The sequence below is a fragment of the Dysidea avara genome, chromosome 3, assembly GCF_963678975.1.
Source record: "Dysidea avara chromosome 3, odDysAvar1.4, whole genome shotgun sequence".
Classification (NCBI taxonomy): domain Eukaryota; kingdom Metazoa; phylum Porifera; class Demospongiae; order Dictyoceratida; family Dysideidae; genus Dysidea; species Dysidea avara.
Genome location: NC_089274.1, coordinates 38,826,808 through 38,850,350, shown reverse-complemented (window position 1 = coordinate 38,850,350; position 23,543 = coordinate 38,826,808). Strand labels below are relative to the sequence as shown.

At 38.2% G+C, this 23,543-nt stretch overlaps 1 protein-coding gene across 2 annotated transcripts in view; it reads right to left on the bottom strand.

Moving 5' to 3' along the window:
* The window catches only part of LOC136250911 (uncharacterized), a 74,046-nt gene that overhangs the window by 8,058 nt on the left and 42,445 nt on the right, over window positions 1-23,543 (bottom strand). The window contains exons 4-11 of one of the 2 annotated variants that reach the window (XM_066043252.1): window positions 17,664-17,858; window positions 9,621-10,001; window positions 9,199-9,564; window positions 7,423-7,806; window positions 6,984-7,367; window positions 6,559-6,936; window positions 6,123-6,500; window positions 5,902-6,072 (exon numbers count right to left, since the gene is read on the bottom strand). In XM_066043252.1, the coding sequence (XP_065899324.1) occupies window positions 5,902-6,072; window positions 6,123-6,500; window positions 6,559-6,936; window positions 6,984-7,367; window positions 7,423-7,806; window positions 9,199-9,564; window positions 9,621-10,001; window positions 17,664-17,858 (2,637 nt within the window). The remainder of the gene's footprint in view (window positions 1-5,901; window positions 6,073-6,122; window positions 6,501-6,558; window positions 6,937-6,983; window positions 7,368-7,422; window positions 7,807-9,198; window positions 9,565-9,620; window positions 10,002-17,663; window positions 17,859-23,543) is intronic. The other variant, XM_066043253.1, reaches the window with a different exon arrangement.

Genomic DNA, 23,543 nt, shown 5'->3' with positions numbered 1-23,543 from the left:
GATAAGTGCTGTACGGAGAAATAGGATCTGGCTACATGAGACTATGATTGGATAGTACTTGAGTGGAAATTGTATTACTTGATCCTGTTTGTGAATAGTCAAGACTAAGCTCCAGAAAACTAAAAGGGCCTGTTTGTTCGAACACTTCCGGCCCAGGTGAATAGAACACGGACCGTTGTACTGAGACAGGTCATAGATCTGAGCGACACTGCTACTATGATCAATGCATGCTACTATGGGCCTATGTGCTTCCAAGTATGTACTTTAATAAGCTGTACAGGAACTTAATAGCTAGCTCACAAGTTACACTGTAACTAGCTGTGCTACAACAAAAACTAGTATTTTTTTAAAAAAAATTGTTAATTTAAAAATGAAGTAGGAATCTATGCAATAAAAAGTATGAATGATGGTATTACAGCATAGCTCGGTGGGAAAGTCCCTACTTTGACATTGAGCAAAATTATATGTAGTTAATGTGCCAAAGTAGGGATTTTCCCATTGAGCTATGCTGTAATACCATCGATCCCTATTTCATTTTAAATTAACAATTTAAAAAAAAATACTAGTATGATATTATACTGATACATAGAATTATTCAGACACTATTGCTTACCATTCCTACGAAGTTTTATGGTTGTTCATCCCGTATTTACAAAGAAAAGATCATGTTTGTAACAAGCTGCAGGGTGAGTCACAAACAAATAAGCACTTGTTTTCACATTGTCAAGGTTGTTAATTTCGAGCTACATTCAACCTGACCTGTATAACAGCAGCTGCTTGTTGTTTTGATAACAGTTGTTTGTACTATTGATAAGTCTTTTATGGTGTAGTGCCTAATTAGCCCCACTGCTGAGCTGATTTACCACAAATTGTGTAGTATATATACTATCTAAACCAAAACAGCCAAGCTGTAAAAAAAGAGTGCGGCCCCCAAGGTGAAAAGAGATGTGAAATCCAAGGTGGCGGCCAAGAAATGGCCGTGATGGTAGGTTAATGGCAAAAATTTTAATTACGACAATTCAGGTGAATTTGTGTTACCTCTTCCACTAGGATTCGGCACCAAATTCACCTGAATTATCGTAATTATTTTCCATTAACCTACTATCACAGCCATTTCTTGGCCGCCACCTTGGATTTCACATCTTTTTTCACCTTGGGGGCCGCATTCTTTTTTTACAGCTTGGCTGTTTTCGTTTAGATATCACTTCTTTTTGTATTGCAAGCCACAAAGCTGGCCATATGGCTTTGATGCTTCCTTTTAACTTGTAAGGAATTGTGGAAGAAAGGAAGTAATTGTGTGTATAGCTTCTGTGTGATGAAATATTTGTATATTTAACATTGAATGATGATTACCACATACTGTAGTTAATAAGGTGACTTCTTACATAACTGAACTGTAGCTGAAACTCTCATTGTTTATAGCTGAACTCTTTTCAGGGTGATTTGTTTCTAGCTGAACTCTCTACAGGATGATTTGTTTCTAGCTGAACACTCTACGGGTGGTTTGTTTGCAGCTGAACTCTCTACAAGGTGACTTGTTCTAGCTGAACTCTCTACAGGGTGGCTGAATTCTCTACAGGGTGATTTGTTTGCAACTGAACTCTCTACAAGATGATTTGTTTCTAGCTGATCTCTCTATTGTGTAACTTGATTGTAGCTGATCTCTCTACAGGGTGACTTGTTTCTAGCTGATCTCTCTACAGGGTGACTTGTTTCTAGCTGATCTCTGGATGACTTGTTTCTAGCTGATCTCTCTACACGGTGACTTGTTTCTAGCTGAACTCTCTATAGGGTTTTCTGTTTGTAATTGAACTCTCTACAGGATGGTTTCTTTGTAGCTGATCTCTCTACAGGGTGACTTATTTCTAGCTGAGCTCTGGATGACTTGTTTCTAGTTGATCTCTCTACACGGTGACTTGAACTCTCTATAGGGTTATCTGTGAATTCTCTACAGGATGGTTTCTTTGTAGCTGCTCTCTCTACGGGGTGACTTGTTTCTAGCTGATCTCTCTACAGATGATTTGCTTGCAGCTAAACTCTCTACATGGTGGTTTCTTCGTAGATGAACTCTCTACAAGGTGATTTCTTCTAGCTGATCTCTCTACAGGGTGATCTGTTTGTAGCTGAACTTTCTACAGGGTGATTTGTTTGTAGCTGAACTCTTTATATGATGGTTTCTTTGTAGCTGAACTCTGTACAAGGTATCTTCTTCTAGCTGATCTCTCTATAGGGTGACTTGTTTGTAGCTGAACTATCTGCAGGGTGATTTGTTTGTGGTTGAACTCTCTATAAGGTGATCTTTCTAGCTGATCTCTCTACAGGATGACTTTTTCAAGCTGAACTCTCTACAGGGTGATATGTTTGCAGCTGAACTCTCTACATGGTGGTTTCTTTGTAACTAAACTCTTTATAAGGTGAATCAGGTGATGTCTTGTAGCTTATCTCTCTACTGGATGACTAATTGTTTCTAGCTGATCTCTCTATAGAGCTATAACTTTCTGTATAGAGTTATAACATGTTTGTATAGCTGAACTCTTTACAGAGTGTTTTTTAAATTTACAGAGTGGTTTTTTTGATTGGTTGCTGAACTCTCCAGCTACACGGTAACTTGTTTGTACTACAGAGTGACTTGTTTGTAGCTGAACTCTCTACAGAGTGACTTACTTGTAGCTGAACATTGCATAAAGTAACTTGTTTGTAGCTGATCTAGATGAACTCTCTACTGGGTAGCTTTTTTTGTAGCTGAACCTTTTTTTGTAGCTGAACCTTCTATGCAGTGACTTGTTTGTAGCTGAATTCTCTACAGAGTGACTTGTTGTAGCTAAACTCTCTACAAGGTGACTTGTTTATAGCTGAATTCTCTTCAGTGTGACTTATAAGGTTCTGAATCTCTACAGCAACATATTTGTAGCTGAACTCTCTACAGGGTGACTTGCTTGTAGCTGAATTGTCTATAAGATTAACTGTTTGTAGCTGAACTCCCTACAGAATAACTTGCAATGTAATATAATTCTATAATGGAGTAAGTTATAAACGTAGCTGAATGCTCTATTATGTGACTGTTCTATTAGAGTATCTCGATCTCACATATGCTACACGTAGTTGGCTTTGGAATCATAACTCAATGGTTTGTAATCCGATTAGGCCTGAGCCTATTATGCTCAAAATTTTACCTATTATTCTTTCCAGAATTTCCCAAAAAATTCTCCTATTATTCTTTTTGTTATTCTTGCATCCAGCCTATTATTCCATAATTATTCTCATTCAGTATATATCTGTCGCTAGTTGCTTAGTTTTCAAGATGCTGCTATAAGTAGTTTTGTCTGAATTATTAATAGCCATATATGAAGCATTCCACCTTACACATCATTTTTCTATCCATAATAGTTACAGCAGAGTTAGAATAGCTATCTACAGTAATAATTCAAGTGTATTTAATTATTAGTGTATTATAATACTATGCTGTAACTACTGTATAGCTACTAAGTTAGGTAGATAATAATGTTCAAAGGCTTGAAGGAAATACACTGGTATAAGATGTACAAGTTTCAGAATTGCAGATAATCATGCAGTTAAATCCCTGATGCTGGCTGCAGATTGTTAACATGAAACGATCTGACTGCTCTATTAGAGTATTTGAGCGTTCTATTAGAGTATATCGATCTTTTAGAGGCTTTTCAGCTCCTTTCAGCCAGCACTCCTGTCAGCTTTATATCATTTGTAGTAGCTTAACTCTTTCTTCTAGATAATCAAGAAGAGTCATGCCCCCTAATTCCACCGATTATTCCCGTGGTCGTCCGATTATTCTAAAATTATGCCTGTAACCATCCTATTATTCCGGAATTATTCTCACGAAATTGGTGACCTATTATTCTCAAGATTATGCCGGCATAATAGGCGCAGGCCTAAATCCGATTCTTCTGTACTACTTCAAGGACTTTCTATGATAATTATTCCAGTTACACACCAATTTTCAGCTCACTGCTATAAGCGGTTTGCCTGGTAGGCGTGAAACTAATAGTTTTTTATTCATAAAAATCGATCGCATAATTGTGACACAGGCTGGGTTTTGTGTCATATCTCGATGACCTTAACTGGATTCCTTTCAAACCACAAAAAGGCACTCCTACGATAGTTACTCCATCTACATAGTAATTTCCAGCTCATTCCTTCAAGCGGTTTACCCTGTGGGCGTGACAGACCTTCGACCTTATTTTACGCAAATAATCAGTCATAACTCCGTGAATTTTCATCGGATTCCTACCAATCTTGGTACTGAGATTTGCCTTAATGTTCCCTTTAAGTGTGCAAAATTTCAGCCTGATTGGACCACGCATACATGTTTTATGGTGGATTTTGCAAAGTGTGTGAAAAGTAGAAGAAAAAAAAAACGAAGAAAAAAAACCCAAACTTTGTCCGCTCGTATCTCGGAAATGGCTGGAGCGATTTTCTTCAAAGTTGGAATATGGTCTCCCCTACCTAGCCGGCACTTCTGTAGCAACTTTGGTTTTAATTGGATAAGGAATCACGGAGCTACAAAGGTGTGAAAATCGCATTTACTTTCTTCCTGTTAATATACTCACGGGCATGCCGGCTTCTTGGGCTGCACGACACACTACCGTGTGTCTTGATATGGCATGTTACATCATAATGTATTTGCTATAGCTTCTTGTGCAGGTCATTGTTTTATCGTCACCTTAATATACTAACTATTATGTAGCTTTGGAAGGCCAAATGCACTGGTTTGAAATTTTTATCACAAACATGTACAGATAATTATGGTAGCTACTGGTGAGCTCAAGCAACATCAATGGCACACAACCATGGGTAGTGGTGGTGGGGGTGGAAAAAGGATAATATTTGGCAGGTGAGGAGTCTCCAGCCTTAATACGGGGCTATGAAGACTCAATATAGGACTCTAAGGACCACTTCATACACTCAGACAAAAATAAATGCATTGTAGGTGGGAAGCTGTCAAAAATGTCTCTACCAGTGGCATTTCAAGGTATTAGAGCTTTCTAAGTGGCTGACAAATGTATCTAGAAATTGATTGATTGATTTTTATTTAAACTCCAATATTTGGCATTGTTGTTCTTCCATACAAGAGTGTACATAAAGTAATTAGCTACAAAAACAAAATTTACAACTACAAATACAGTTACATAAACAATAGTACAACACAACAATTACACGACAACACATAGTACACCACAAATAAAGAACACAAAATTAACACTTCACATATCATTGTACAAGACAAGTGTGGAAGGGAATGTAGAGGTCAAAACAACATCAACAGGTAGATCATTCCACCAGTGTGTGACTGAACATCTAAACAACTTCTTAGTTTTTGACAGTCTACATAAAACAGGTTGAATAGATTTGTTTGAGGACCGAATGCAGTACTCATGGCTAGTTCCGAATACTATGGGAGGATCCAGCACAATACCATTACCAAGATAAATCTTGTGTAAAGCACACAAGCAATGGTACTTAATTAAAGATGACACTGTCAGCCAATGTAATTTAGAGCAATGTTCTGAAACATGATCAAATTTTCCAAGAGACACAGCAATATGGATGCCTCAATTGTGTAAACGTTGTAAACAATGAATGTCAAATTGAGAGAGTAAAGGACTGGCAATGCACAAATTAAACGAGATAACACAAGAGAGTCTATTAGCATCTTGATGACTTCAATTGGTAAAGATTTTTGTGAGAATTAATCCAGAATAAATAAAAAGACCTTTTCTTACAAATAGCAGAATCCATCCACAAGAGGAACCTAGTTGCATGACTAGTGATACAAATGCATAGAGCACTGTTGTGGCCATCCATTCACAGTGAAAAGTTATATCAATTACACACATGTGCAAAGATCAATATTTTATAAGATTTTACCTTCAGATGAAATGCCGGTATTGATAGAGTATTCCTTCTTCAGTTGTGACTTCCTCACATAAAATAACACAACCAGCACAACTACAATGATAATTATGACACATAAAACTCCTGCTATTGCTCCACCAATAGCAGCTCCAGCTGATCCATCACTATCATCATCACCTGAAGCTGTTTAAAAGTGACTATTAGTTATTACACATTTACGGTTTATAACTGACCAGCCATACAACTAAACTCTCCTCCTCCAATCCTAGTCCACATAGCTATACCATTCACATCATCACACATAAGTTCCCCATCACCTCCAGTAATGAAACCATTTGAACAACTCAGTGAACACCTTGAACCATAAGTCATATTACAAACATCAACTGATTGGCTGTTTGTTATCTCCATTTCTGGATCATTACATGTTAAGATAGTACAAGTCACTGGCTCACTACTCCATGTCCCATTAGCAGTACAACTTGGTTGTGTGTTACCATTCAACTGATAACCACGATTACAATAATAAGTACATGTGTCCTGGAAGACACTTGTGGTAGATGGACAAGTCACATTACCATTCTCTGGATCACTAAGACTGGGACATTGTACTGTAATGTGCATGAGTAACATTAATATGGAAATATCATATTGAGCACTCTTACATACCTGGAGAACAAGACACTTCTCTACCATTGAACATCCATGTTACTCCTCCCATACCATCTAGATCACAGTTATATTGGTTGGTATTTCCTGATCTGTCATACCCATCCTCACACTCCACCATACATGTACTAGTGTAAGATGTGTCACATGGTCTACTATTAGCTACCACTGTTGTGATGTCAGGACAATGAAGAATGTTACACTGTGTACTAGTGCCACTCCACTCCCTACTAGCCTCACACTGTCTCACCACACTGCCTTCTAATTCATAACCATCATTACACTGGAATGTACAAGTGTCTTGGTATTGTAATGGTTGATTGTTACTACTGCAGCTAATACCACCATTAGATGGTGTCAGCAGGTCCTCACAAGTTACTATAAGTATGGTGAATCAAATACGTAATTATATAACAACTGATTACCTATGTCACACTGAAAGGCTCCACCATCAATGCTATTCACCCACTCTACCGTGTCATTCACACTATTACAAGTGAACATGTTATTACCAACTGGTCTGTAGCCAGTCTCACATCCTAGACTACACACTGATCCAAACTCACTACCGCAATCATTAACTAATACACTATTCTCTATTGTATTAGTCAAATTGTTACAATGAAGAATATCACAAGTCACATCAGCTCCACTCCATGATCCATCAGACAAACATTGTCTGGTTGAGGACCCAGTCAGTTCATATCCAGGATCACATGAGAATGAACACTGATCACTAACATATTGTGCATCAGTTGAATTACATGAAATGTTGCCATTACTGGGTGATGATAAATTGGCACATTGGGCTGTATGCAGAAATACAATGTACATATATCACAGGGATATACAATGAAAACTTACTTCTTTCACAACTCCATCCTCCTCCTCTTGTCATCCACATTACTGATCCATCACTCAACACATCACACACGTATGATGGGTCTCCGCTACCATTAAAGCCTCCTTCACACTGTAGATCACACATTGACTGATATGTGCTACTACAAGACTCAGCCAACATGCTGTTCATTGGTAGTGATGATGAGGGACACTCCATGATGGTACAGGACACTGGTGGTCCACTCCAATTTCCACTATTTTGACACATTCTTGTCTCATTACCAGTTAGTTCATAACCAGTGTCACATGTGTAAGAACAGATATCTTCATAAGAAGGAACTCCATCATCTCCCAGTGAACAATTTATTGTTCCATTCATAGGTTCATTTAACATAGAACAATTCACTATGCAGCAAGGTCAAATGTATATAATTATGAAGTTACAGCTTTAGTCTGATTAATCATACAGTACAGCAGTACTAGTACTGTAGAGTAGGGACCATGAAAACTTGTAGTTTTCTTTGTTTTTACACACACACACACACACACACACACACACACACACACACACACACACACACACACACACACACACACACACACAAAATTTTTTATCATACAGTACGGTAGTGCTGTATATTAGGGATCATGGAGATTTGGGTTTTCTGGCAAAAAAAATCACCCAAAAACCAGCTTCACAACACCATCCTGGCACCTTGGCAGCATTGGTTAGTTATAACCAAGCCCAAAAGTACTTTCAGTACAATCCTAAAAGCTTCCACCAATAAATTGTTACAAAATTAAAAAAAATTATTCAACAGAATTTTCTACTGATTAACTGCCTGCCTGCCAGCATAACTCGATAACGGCTAAGGCTATGGGCTTGAATTTTTCACTGTTCGATGTTGCTTTGTCCTGAGACGTGCCTTCTGGCATACTGCAGTACGTACAATGTATGCATCATGGACTTACCTTTGTCTCCTCCTTTGTGTCCCATTTCTTTTTGCTGACAGCCCAAGGTATCAATTTGTAGTAGCGAGATGCATGACTTTCCATTTGTAAACGGGAATTGTCCGTATTATCAGTGGTGACTGGATTGATTGTAGAGGCAATTCTAACACTGTTCTTTGTCTGTAGTGCTGTGTAACAGGCTGAACATAGCTGAAAGCGAAGCATAATGGCCACTGCACTTTTGAAGCAGTATTTGATAGCTGGGGTGCGCGTTCAGATGAAAACATTTATCTGGTGCCATCCTTTCATTTGATGCAGTATGCGTGGGTTCACCAGTCATAATAATGTTACAAAAAGTGAACAAACAAGTTTAAGGAAAGTTTAATTCGATTAAGGATCATAGAAAAAAAACATAGGGAAACAAGGGAGGTTGCCTACACCTGCAGATATACTTTAATCCCTTTGAACTTGCTCATATTGTAACTGTCATGTGATTTAATGATACGCATAGTAACTGTTGTTGCTGTTCCTTCAAAACAAACTTACAGAAAATTATAAAACATTGGTACGTATGAGTGAAATGTTTCACATTGAGTGATTTGCAGCAATTCATGAAAAATATTCTTGAATTTTTCCGTTCACTCTGAATATAAACCATTTTACCATCACAAATATAGCTATTGCAATTGTGCCCTGCCACAAAACCTTTTACACAAATGTCTTCAGATTTATGCTTAGAAAGCAGTGGCTACCAGAATACTAGCTATGTATATATGAAGTTAGTAATCCAACTGTAGTTAGTAATCCAACTGTAGTTAGTAACACTGTAGATACAACACTACTCACCTCTTTCACAGTCAGTTGACCCATTCCATCCTACACTATTATTAGCCACATCAGTCACAACACATATGTAGGATCCTCCTCCTCCAGTGTAGCCATCAACACAGACAGTAGTACATGTTGACTGGTACTGTGTGTCACATGGTAACTCCACTTGTGAGTTATCAACAGGTGGTGACGTGGAACAATTTAATATTACACAAATTGGATCTCCTTCACTCCAACTTTGATCAGCTAAACAAGTTCCATTACTAGGTCCTTGTAACTCATACCCTGAAACGCATGAAAATGTACAAGTGTCCTCAAACACACCAGTAGTAGTTCCATTTGGACACTGAACAGTTACATTTGTTGGTGAAGGACATGTAACTGGTAATAAAATATGTTTAGTAAATTAGAAAATGAATGCATTATTATTAACAAACCTCTTTCACACATCATATCTACTCCACTTAATGGTACCCACTCAACCATGGTAGAATCACTTGTCACATTACACAAGTAAGTCACGTTCTCTCCAGTAAACCCTTCATCACATGATATAATACATTGTGACTGATATGTCATATCACATGGTGGAATTACTACATCAACTGGTAGTGTTTCATTAATATTAGTACAGATTGCAGTCTCACAAGATGGTGGACCATTACTCCAATTTCCCGTACCCTCACAAGTTCCATTAATAACACTTCCTTGTAACATGTATCCAGGATTACATGAGAAGTTACAAGTTTCCCCTTCAAGTCCCACATCCACAACACCACTACCACAATCAACTTGTCCATTGAGTGGAGTAGAACATGCTGAAGTAAAATAACCAGTGATCAGTCAATATAGTTATATTATTAATCACATATGATATGTAGTAGTTATAACATGGGCACGAGTTATTTGCCTGAAATATACGCACGAGCATGAGGGCACAGCCTGAGTGCTCGTGCGTATATTTCAGGCAAATCACAAGTGCCCATGTTACAACTAATATGTTCCACTTGGGTGACTCATCTGCAAGTGTGGGAAACTGCAGGAATGCTGTGTGAGTGTATTTATATGGGACAATGTGAATTTCGATTGTGGATAATGTCGTAAGAGCAACAACAAGGTGCTGCTGAGAGGCCGAACGTAAGTGTATCGACACGAGCGTGCAGATCACTTCGATAGCCCATTTTCACACAAGGGCTAAGGAATGTGGTGGTTGATAATTGCGATTGCACAACATCTGGTGTCCTTTAAAATGCATTGAAGCCTATGAGAGTGAGGTAAGAAATCTTCACGGGAGCCTAAACTGTACCATTTATTCTTATTATGAGAACGAAATTATAATCTTCAGGTTGTTAGCATCACGATGGTATATAGTTTGTGAAGATTCGCTGTGTTGTAAAGCGGAAAGAGGCGACTTTAGCATGGCAGAAGACTCTAGTGACTTTGTTTTCAGCATCTAGAAAGTCTACTTAGTGAGATAAACTTTGTTACTACGTTTCTACAAGGCTGGGAACAATGCTATGCAAAATTTTATTGCTGAAATAGGCGATCTTTCATCGCTGTGATTCTATCAATACTAGGCGATTATTTCACCCGTTACAATAGGTTTAGTGGCCATGTTTTGTTGCCTAACGATCCTCTATACTTATAAGAGTAAAAATACCTCACTTTAGGCAAGATGCAGCCTTTACAACTTAAGATATCACTATCATTTGACACAAGATCGCTGATTTCTCGAATACAACACAGCGTATCTTTCCAATTTTCATGTCATCGTTGTAGTATAGTGGCTGCTATAAAAGTACGTTCTTATAATAAGAATAAACAGTATGGTTTGGGCTCCCGACCTTAGTCCCATAGGTCTTAGTCCCATAGGTTTCAATCCTCCCAAAGGACACCGGATGTTGCACAATGTGTAATAAATTAGTATTCATTACCATACCGTGAATACTTTAGCTTGCATGGAAATGGACTATTGTGGGTACGCAATTAAACACAGGAAGCCCAAATGCAAGTTGAGCAGTTCATAATGAAGTACTTACTATACTAGCCATGAATAAACTAAAGCAGTGAATATGTTTACAGCACTATAATGGCCTAGTCAATTAAGTGTCACACCCAGTCACTACAGGACATCATGCCAGGTATCAAAACAGCAATATAAAGATGATTCAAGTGCACTAAAGTACTTACTTTACTAGCCATGAATAAACTAGTATGTTAACACTAATGGCAAAATCAATTAAGCGCTACGCCCAGTGTCCGGACATTGCCATGTGACTAGAATGCAATCACAACAGTAATGTAATATAAACTAATTTGTGACCTTCTTCATTCAGTAAAACAACAAACGTTCTTCTCAAAGTCCACAACTTATGTATGCTTTGGCTCACTTTACAAAACTAAAACCCTCTATCGATCCTGTGAAGTTTCACTATATTAAAGCAGAGGAGATCGCACAGTTTCATCAAAGAAATAGGCTGATTTCTGAGAATGAATGCATTAATGAGAATGGGAGGTAGTATATACAAGTTATATCCCATCCCTCCTAGGAGGGATATAACTTGTATATACTACCTCCATTTCTCGTTAATGCATTCCTAAGCACTGATAGCAGTGTTATTATACCACTTATACACCTTCTCTTCCTTTTGAAGTGTGAAAGTGGTATATATATATATATATTAAAACAACATCAATATCGTGTCCTGTACAAAAGCTCCAATAGCAGCTTGTGGTATATTTTTGATATACTACAGCATAGATAATAGAGTAAAGGGATAGGAAACGCAAGCAATTTCCGGTTTGATTTCCGTTACGCGTGACTTGATAGGACAAGACAGTTTTGTGCTCAAGCATGAGAATTAGTGTTCTAAGCAGCGTAAATAGTAATCCAACAGACTACAGCAAGTATTTAGGCCTATGTGAGAGATTTTGGCGAGAGAATTCAGACCGTAGATTTTGTAACAAAGCGTATCGCATTAACCGTGGTTGTTACACGCTGTCACATTTTCGCTCATAGTACCTTCATGCCTCGTCCATACCGCTTCTTTTATAGCCGGTTCCACTTTCGAATCTTGTGGTAAGCTAGGCGTGTCACCAACACAGTCTTTTACCGTTGCGTTGTACTGCAAGGTGGTTTAAACTTTTGGTTAAAAATGGAAGATACTTAGTCGTTTCTTCAAGCAACAGTTCCTGTTTTGCTCCGATATTTCCTCTGGTTCCCTCTGTTAAATGGTAAGGAATAGGTTTATCACAGTTAAAAGGATAGAATATATTTACTAATACCATACCTGTTTCACTGCCCATACAAAAGTCTCAATAGTAGCAGTGAAATTTATCCCGTATTTCACTGACAGCAGTGAAAAAGTTGTAATTGCAATTTCATTGGCTAGAATTTATGTTAACAATGTAGCGCCAATTAGTGTCGACGCGTGTTTAGTACATAGTGACAAATTGCGTACATGGCAACGCTAATGCACAGCATGCGTATATGCAGCGAGTATGGTATTAACTGGGAATAGCATGGGTAGCAGTGAAATTTGGGATAAATACCACTCTTGTTGTATTGGAAATGGTAAATTTCACTCGGCTTCGCCTCGTGAAATTTATCCCCATTTCCAATACAACACTCGTGATATTTATCCCAAATTTCACTGCTACCCATGCTATTACTAGTACGAAGAAAATAAAGTGGTTTAAAGTAATTTTTGGGCCGTTTTTTTCACTTTCAATCTCCTTTAATTTTGCGTATAACTTCCTTGAGGGTTGGTACCATCCTATTTCCCTCGATTACTTACTTGAGTTCACTGTAGCAAAGTTTCACAGTCGTTGGTTACAAAATTCTGTCGTTACAACAATTTGTTTCTCTTTGATACAAGCGCAGCAAGCGTAACGAGTATGTTCGTGACGTAATACACGAAATTCCAATAGAAGTGTACGTATTTTGTGACGTCACGTTATTGCGTTTCCTATCCCTTTTAAGTACTCTATTATCTATGACTACAGCAAACTAGCCAAAAGAGTTAGTATATCACTTGTACATTTGATATACGCATCTGATTGGCTAAAAAATTTTGATAGTGTTTAGTTGTTTTACCAGTTAGGCATGTTCGACTTGACAACAACTGTTACCATAGTAACCAATACATGTTACATAGCAACAACATTGTTGCCTAGCAACCGTTGCCAGGTAACCACAACTGATTTTAGAAATGATTTTGATACCATAGCAACTGTTGCTAAGCAACCACCAAAAAGCATGTGACTAGGTCAGGTTTACATTTTGTTGCCTGGCAACAGTTGCTATGGATTGTTGGACCAATTTTCAAGAAGATTGCAAGCTGCAACACATGTGCATACTCCTAGAGCATGCTAATCACAAGGAATTACTTACCAGTTCTAATAATGGTGTAAAAACATTAGAAATTGCTGTTACTACTTCCAAGTGGGAGACGAGATGTTGTATTAACATATTATACTACAGATATCATGGTATTCGAAATATATACCAAAAGATATACATATTTAAGAAAGGGTGCCATAGTGTGAGGCGAAAAACATACATATATATATATATACCACACCTGTGGTTGAGATCAAAAGCGCCGCGCTGTGGTATATAACTGATATACCATGGCAAACTGTGGTATATAACTGATATACCACGCTTTGTGGCTACGCTTACCATATATGGTGTAACTTCACACATTCCGCGAAATCTTTATCTAAACGGTAAACAAGTCTCTAATAACAAGCGCCTAAATCAACCAATTATTCACATCAGGAACTGGAACAAGTTTCAATGAACTCTTATCTCCTTCGTGGATAACTCACTAATCGCGACTATGTGGGTGTGGCACCGTTAAAAGTGTAAAACGCCTGATCCATCAAGAATTTCTATTGATTTCCATCTCCAGGAGGTGCTGTTTCACTATAACTTACTGTCTAAAATCGTTTTCATCTACTGGAGTGTAGAATATAACAGTTATAACATGATTACTCGGGATATGACTAAATATACAAACTCTCACTCGAGCGCTGCGCGCTCTCGTGAATTGTGTGTATATTTTAGTCATATCCCTCGTAAGCATGTTATAACTATAAAAAAAAAATATATATATATATATATATATATCAACTATAACACTAGCACTCACTGTACAAGGTTTTCAAGTGTAGGCTAGAGATCTAGCACAAGGATTTTCGTGGATTCTAAAAGCAGCAAAGTCAAAGGAATTTTAAGTTCGATTAGAGGTTTCCCTACTTTTTTTTCTATGATCCCTAATCGAACTTAAAATTCCTATTTTTTTCTTATACTTGTTTGTTTACTTTTTAAAAACATTATTATGACTGGTGAATCAGTGCATATCGCATCAAAAGTAAGGATGGTGCCAGAGATAACATTTCAACTGAATGTACATCCTGGTTATCAATTACTGACTCGAAAGTGAAGTGTCCATTACGCTTTATTTTCAGCTATGTTCAGCCCATTATAAAGTGCTACAATTGAAGAACAGTAGGAAAAACACCTCTGCAATCAATCTGGTCACCACAAACAAAATACAGACGATTCACGCACCCCTACTATCAATTACTGGCTCACAAGTGAAGTAATCATTATGCTTCGCTTTCACTTATTTTCGGCCTGTTACTTAGCATTACAAATGAAGAACAGTATTAGAAGCACCTCTGCAATCAATTAAGTCACCATGGAAAATATGGGCACTTCCTGTTTACAAACGTAGGGAAGCCACACATAGTCTACTACGAATCAACACCTTGGGCTGTCAGCAAAAAGAAACCGGACACAAAGGAAGATAAAGGTCGGGATGAAGGACGTCGGACAGTGAAAAAATCAAGCCAGCAGCATTAGCTGTTATCAAGTTATGCTTGCAGGCACAGGCAGGCAGGCAGGCAGGCTAACAAATGAAAATTTAAATTCGGCAATTTAAAATTGTATACCTGGCTGCTTGCTGATTTGATGTTAGATGGACTATTATTATTCTGTAAAGGTGATTTTTGTTAGTTAAGACGTCTCTAGGATGATTTTTAAACGCAGCATTTTAGGTGGTGCCCATCACTTTAGGGGCAATCCCACATAAACAGTACTGTTTGATAACATTATTGTGTGTTACAGTAACTGCACTTAAACCCCAGTGCGTGGGAGTATCAAAGCGCCGTGCTGGGTTATAACTACCATACAGCTAGACAGAGTGGCGCTGCTACTGTACGATATATTAGTTATCACCCAGTGATAACTAACTTATCACCCTGTTGCGGAGCCACTCAGTCTCTTTCGTGACATCATAATAACCGCGAATGGCATTGTTTACCAATGGAACAAAGAGCCAAATAAGGAGATATTGATACAAAACACACCAATACAGCACTTAAAACTACCTAAATCTTACAAGAAAACTGTTAATCCTTTATACAATAACACTACAAGTTATCAATACCGTGATAGCTAGTTTAACAAATGTCAAGAATAGTCCCGGACGATTTTCGCTCCAGCAATCACTCCCAACGGCCACTATGGTGAAGAACTAACTTCCTCTAGCTTCATCGTTCTATCTTGGACTATGGTAGCCACTTGTTGGTCTTTATTTTTCTCTTGCACACCACGCGACACCACCATACCAATTTCTGACGAAGGCGAATCGTACCTGGAACCGCTGCTTCATAACACCGCCCTTCGCTACAGTTTGTAGGCAGTATGTAAGGTCTCTCTTGTAGCTATGAAGTAGAATCTCCACACAATTCGGACGAAATCTTGAGCACAGTGACAGGAACTCAAACCGGAACTTAATTTACTATCCGTAAACTTCTGCGCACTCCCGCGCACTGGGATATAAAACAGTTATATCCCGTATACTCGGATGATATCATTGTTATTACACTCGTCCTCGGCTCCGCCTCGGACTCATGTGATATCACCCTCGTACCGGGATATAACTATAACTTATCATCTTGTAGTGCCTACACCCTTAAAACCACATGGGTTGGTATATCAGCCATTCTTTTAAACGTATGACTATTACAAGCAACGCATGTACGTCAATAAAAGTTTACTCAATGGACTACTATGAATAATCGTTGTAACAGCAAATAATTGCTTGTAATGACACCATGGAGAACAGAGTCTTTATTTCCTGTTGCTTCACATGCATCATGTGGGTAGCTAGTTATAAATTGTCTGACTCATGTGAGCTTTATATCATGTGATTTGTTATTGAATGCAAAATCAAACAGTGTTTACAGGAAATCCATAGGACACACTGTGAATAAGTTATCAACTGTGTTCTGAAGGTATATAATAATTGGTCTTCTTATTTTGTAACAGCTTCTATTCATGGTGAGTTTTGGCCTTATCTTTGGCAAAGGGTAAAATCCCTAGGTACTGTTTTTATTTTGATTTACATCACAAATAGAATGCTACAGATTGTGTAGCTCTAGTGCTTACTGTATGGAAGTTGTATTGCTTTGTTTAAATCCATGTAATATGGTCAATATATTGGCCTATGTATTTTTAGTGCATTTTTATTTGCATGCTTAGATGACTCTTGGAGCAATACTGGCAATACTAACAAAGAGATATGGCTGCTATTTTCAAACATTTTGGATCATTAGTCTTGTACACACATGCTTTACAGTTGCTATGATCCCTAGAAGTTTCTACAGATAGAAAAGCACAAAAATTATTGTGTTGAGTTGTAGTGCAAAGATTAATACACGCAATGCATGAACGATGAAATTATTTTTCTCCTCCTTTGTGTTCCATTTCTTTTTTGCTGACAGGCAAGGTTGCGGTAGTGCATTATGGTTTCCTGTGGCTGTGCTGACTAGCCATCACGTCTATTGTCTGTATTTTGGGTTGATTGTGCAGAGATATTTCTTGTACTGTTCTTTATTTGTAATGCTGTGTAATGGGCTGAACATAGCTGAAAACAGCTACTTCACTTATCAGTAATAGATGATTTGGTGCATGACTGTTCAGATGTAAATTAATTTCATGACTTGTCCAATACTGTTCTTTCTTTTGATGTGGTATGCGTGGGCACTAGTCAAATTTTATGTTACAAAAAGGTAAACAAGGAATAATCAGGATGATTAGGAGTAGTAAAAAGGAGTAAAAAGCAAGGAGGTCACCTAACACCTGCAGATATACAAGCAGAAATTTAATCTCTGATTCAATCATGGGTATATATAGACTGAAGTACAGTATAGGAATTAAATGTCCACTTGTATAGCTGCAGGTATAGATGTCCTCTCTTGTTTCATTGCTTTTTATTTCTATGATCCCTACTCAAATGTAAAAATTGTTAATTTTTCTTGCTCTTGTTTCTGTGCAAAATGGTTGGTTTCTAAATATGTTAATCAGAGGTTGGGTAATGGGTTCAATAACAGTTAACATCTGACACTCAATTACATATATATATGTACATAAACAAAATACAACTAGTACATAGCAATGGCAGTACCTCTTCTACACACATCATCACTACCACTCCAGTTTCCATTACTCAGACAGGTCCTAGTGTCACTACCAGTTAGCTCATAACCAGTGTTACATGTGAAACTACAAGTGTCTCCATCATAACCCACTCCAATACTACCAGAACTACATGATGCTATCACTCCATTGGATGGTGTTGTGAGATTATCACACTGAATTTCTGCAAGGAAACAAGTGTAGTATATAACAATAACAGTAGTCACATACATCATCAACACTAATGGTAAAGTGAGAACAATGTGTCACTTATGATACAATTATGAACTTTCCATATAAATTACACTTCTTATGATATTTTTTTAGATATTGCAGATATGACCTTGGTGACCTTTATAGTCATTTTTGCTTTGAAAATTCATCATAATTGTTTTTACCTCCCAAAGGAATTATCTTACAATGTTAAAATAAGGTTTAAATTAAATACTACACTTTCACACCTCAGATCAAAAGAGCTGCCCAGGGCTACATTTTGTATGTATCCCAGCTGGGCTACATCTGAATGTAGACCGGGCTACAACTGGGCAGCTATTATATTAGTATAGTGGCACAATGCAAAACATGTGTACTTTTTCATAAAAGCATGAAACTTTCCACGTAAGTAGTACTCCCCATGACATAAATTATTTTATATAGTGCCATCGCAGACTTGACCTTTGGTGACTCTTTGCCCAGAAATTTGAACATTTTTATCTTTAACTCCCTGAGGCATTAATTAACTTTTACCACATGGAACTACAATAAAGATTGTGTTGAACAAAGTAACTTAGTTTTATTTGAAGTTAATTGGTGATTTCAAATCAAAGTTATGATCATTTATATTGCCCTTGAATTTTGAGATAATTTACCACCATGTCATGAGGAATACTATTATGTGGAAAGTTTTGTGCATTTATGAAAAAGTGCACCATTTGGCTAATTTTGGGTACTACACCGCTATACTATATAGACAATAAAACCAAAATCGGTTGTGGAGATCGATTAATACACACATGATTACTATGTACGACTTGGACTTCGCCATGAAAACCACTCAGACAGAGAGTGTTTGTTATATATCCTTGCTATCCTACAGGTTGAAAAATGTTGGGCTAAGGTGAGAACTAGTGGTATAGCTTATTCACAAATTTTTTCTGCATGTTTCTGAATATGGGCCACACCCCCATCATGAAGTTACCATTCTGTACAAAGTAACCACTCTACAAGCAAGCTACCAATATTTTTAAGAAATTGAAGTAGGGATCTATGCAATAAAAAAGTAGTGAAACAAGAGATGAATGATGGTATTACAGCATTGCTTGGTGGGAAAGTCCCTACTTTGGCATTGAGAAAAATTATAGCTAATGTGCCAAAGTAGGGACTTTCCCATCAATCTATGCTGTAATACCACCATTCATCTCTTGTTTCACTACTCATTATTGCATAGATCACTACTTCATTTTTAAATTATTGCATATAATTTGTTATGTGACAGGATTTGGCGTGGCATGAAGGATACACACGAACATCCACAGTAGCCAAACTCAGCAGTTTACTCTTATTACAGCCCCCCTAAACACATGTGGGTATAAAAATTAAAGTTGTCTAAAAATTACATGATAAAAGACCTAAATACACAAGCAAGGTGAGGAAAAGGTCAATATTTAAGTGAAATGCACGAGTCAATCAGTCACCGGTATTGTGATGCTTATGTCATGGTGGTGACCATGAATAAGACTTCCTTCGAGAGTATCTGTCATCTCGTCCTCCTCTGTCATAACAATTCCGATCATGAGCACAGCAGTCATATCAATAATAACCATGTATGCTATTCTTGTCCTTGTGTCCTCTAGACCATTCCACAACTATCTTAGTACCAATGATCTCTCTTCCATTCTCCAGACATATTGCATCCTCAGCATCTCTTCTGTTTTCAAACTCAACAAAACCATAAGCTAGTCGTATTCCTTGTTTCACTTCACAAAGTGTCAGTTTTCCATAGAGAAAGAAAATGTCTTCCAAGTCCCTACTGCAAATGTGTTTCGGTAACCACCCTACGAAAACTTGGTTGTCCACCATTTTCTTTCCTAGCAACCATCTAACGCGTCCGATCTCCTACTCTCTACTGAGATCCTGCTGTGAATTACTGTTACTGACCCTATACACCTTCGTTGGGGTTTGCTATGCTGCAACAGCTGGCGACACTGAGTCCTGTGGCACATTGGAAACATATGCCACTTTTCCTCCAGCTAAGTCATTACCAAGTATGAAACTCACACTTTGGACTGGTAAGAAAGGTCTCACTCCCCCAGTCACTAGACCACACTTCAAGTGAACCTTATGAAGCGGTACACGAAAAGTTCCTAACTCCGCTCCTTGTAGTAACACAGTCATTCCCGTGTCCGACTAGGAACTGAAGGGAAGGACACCTTCCAATATTAGAGACTGTCGCACCGGTATCTCTGAGAATGGTGATTAAAGATTCCACTTGTGAGCCAACAAGGGAGACACTACCACATGAAATAAAAGAGTGTATTCATCTGGCAACTTACTTGTCTTCTTATGGTCTGTCTGAAAACTTGGGGAAACAATGAGATCAGGCTTTTCAGATCTCTCGTCCTTTCTTGGTAAGGCTTGACACTCTGACATTATATGACCCTTCTTCCTGCAATAAAAACATGTTGGTCCAGCAGGTAGGTGGATGCTACTTTAGTTCCCTGATGGGCCTCCACCAGTGAAGCTACTGGTGATATGAGCATCCAGCTAACCATCTTTAGCTACTTCAAGTGTTGTATCTGCTGGGTTACCATCACAGGGATGGGGCTTTCCAAAGGAAGTGGTATGTGTCAATTAAGGAGTAGTCCTCAGCATAAACTGCTACTTCATGCAAATTGTCTACCTTCTGTTCATCCAGATAGGTTCAAATATCACTAGGAAGGCAGTTTGTGAACTCCTCCATCATCAACAGTTGTCTGAACTGGTTAAAGTCTCCATCAACTCCTTTAGAAGTACACCAGCGGTCAAACAAAGTTTCCTTTACCCATGCAAACTCCACAAAGGTCTGAGTATCTGTCTTCTGGGTGGCTCAGAATCTCTGTTGGTAGGCCTCAGGAACAAGCTCATAGGCCTTGAGAATAGAGCGTTTCACTGTGTCATAGTCGGAACTCTGTTCTATTGATAGGGCTGAATAGGCTTCACGGGCTTTACCTAACAGAGAGCTCTAAAGGAGTAGTGTCCAAACTTGTTTAGGCCATGACAGACTTGACGCAACTTTCTCAAAATGCAAGAAATATTTATCAACCTCTGTCTCCTGGAAGGGTGGCACAAACCATACTTGCTTAGTCACATTAAATTCAGCCTGTCGACTGGTAGGTACAGGTGGAGCTGTAGAAGCTGCTGCAATTTCGAGTTCCTCAAGTTTCAACTGCAGAGCAAGCGCCTGCTCTCGTAATTCCATCTCTTTCATCTTCAACTGGGCTTCACGCTCCTTCTCCTTGTCTTGCAGTTCTAGCCTCTTCAGTTCAATAGCATCAGTGGTTGATGGTATTTCATCTTCAGACACGATCTCTTCCTCAACTAAATACTCTATGATCAGTGTTTGAATTTCATCTTTTTTCATAATATGAGCGGCTTCCAACTTGTAGTGTTGAGCAAGGGAGAGCAAGTATTGGGAGAGCAAGTATTGGGAGAGCAAGTATTGGGAGAGCAAGTATTGGGAGAGCAAGTAAAGAATTTAAGGACAACAGACTGGGCGATTTCACAAAAGAGTCTACTGAGAACATCATAATTATCCCCTCCACAACAACATAATAGAAATGATGAGAGTAACGACGATGAGAATGACTTGTCTATCACTACAAATTTGTAATTCCAACTAATGCACACTGGCACCGATAACAACAAATCCTGCCTAGACGAGACACACGAACAACAACGCCAACTGTACAAATATTCACACCTGTTGAGGTACCACTCGCTCGGTACTAAGAATTAAAAACTTGTGGTTAGAGTCAGACAGAGTGAACACGAGGGAGGAGTGAAAAAAGAAAACAAATGTATCTGCAACCAAAATCTTTAAATGACTAGTCTTCTGGTGCTCCTGGACAAGCCCCCAATTTGTTACGTGGCAGGATTTGGCATGGCACAAAGGATACACATGAACATCCACAGTAGCCAAACTCAGCGGTTTACTCTTATTACAGCCCCCTCCACGCATGTGCACCATACCATAACAATATCCCTACCTCATTTTAAAATTATTACATAGATCCCTACTTCATTTTAAACTAAAAATTTTCGAAATATTAGTTTGTTTAGTTTTTTTTTTGTTGTAGCACAGCTAGTTACAGTGTAACTTGTGAGCTAGCTATTAAGTTCCTGTATTAAAGTACGTACTGTGCCAAAATTGGAAACACATAAGCCCATAGTAGTGTGCATAGCTTACCTTTGATCGTAGTAGCAGTGGCGATCAGATCTATGACCTGTTTTAGTATGATGGTCCATGTTCTATTCACCCGGGCTGGAAGTTGTTCAAATGAACAGGCCCTTTCAGTTTTTTGGAGCTTAGTCTCGACTAACAGGATGAAGTAATACAATTTCCATTCGAGTACTATCCAATCACTCGCTGATCCCTATTTAAACAGTACTACTGTTTGATATCTAGTGGTTGCACTTGTACTGGCTTGTGTGATTGATTACCCTGTGCAGGCTATCAGCCTGATACAGATGGGAAGTGTTACATATTAGCTGTAACATGGGGCATTTGGGCTTTGCCTGCCCCACTGCCCTTGGGCATGTGGCCCTTGGGCAGTCAGGCATACATATCAGGCAAAATCCTCATGCCTGTTTTACAACTACTACATGTCTTGCTGAAAGAAACAACTTGGTTTTATTTAAAGTCAATAGGTAATTTCATTCCAAAGTTACAATCATCAAGACGCACGGTAGTATGTTGTGTGGCCAAGAAAGCCAGCACACCACACTGTGAGTATATTGACAGGAACAGACTTGGTGTCAAATACATGAGTATTTGTATTTAATTGCAATTAAATACAAATTATGAGTAATTGAATTTGTAGTTTAGAAACTGGATATAATTATTTGAATTTGTAATTAAATACTTTCCTAACGTACTTAAATATTTACAGTAACTTCAAATACTTTTACCAAAATAAGATCGTAAAGTTAACTAAATCTTTGATCATAAGTAATGATCAGGAGTCAGAGCCCTCAACCAAAAAATTGACATTTTCAATGATTTGATAGATGAGACAGTATTTTCCAATACTATCATTCCTCCCACTGACATCACTTCAATGGTCGAAGAATATTTACTTACTACAAGAGAACTTTAGGAAGTTTTAAATGTTCCCTGTTGGCTAAACTAGCAACCCAATTTTTGTGTGTGCTGGCTTTGTATGCACCCACTTTTCAGTATTGCACAGAAAGTATTTTAATCCGAGAGATGCTGGCTAACAGATAAAAGATTGATGTTTACTAGATGCAATCAACAGCGTACAATACACATGTCACATAACGGTTAAATGGTTGATGTGTTCAGTGGTTAGTGGTTCTGTGGCCATTAGAGCGTCTATTTCTTTAGTTAGTTTCGTTACAACTCCATAGTGCAATCCTCTAACAGCTTTCAATCGATCCAAATTTTTTCTCATGCTTGCTCTCGATCTCTACAGTGTGAATGAATCTAAAAATAAAGCTACAAGAATACACAGTCTAATCTAATCAGTACTTCACCTCTACTGGTGCTGTTTAAATGCCCTGGCACAAAGGATTCTGCGTGTAAGGGACTTTAGTGAGTTTTGAGCCCAACATTGGGTGCCACTTGTCACAAAATTGGCAATTATTGCCAACT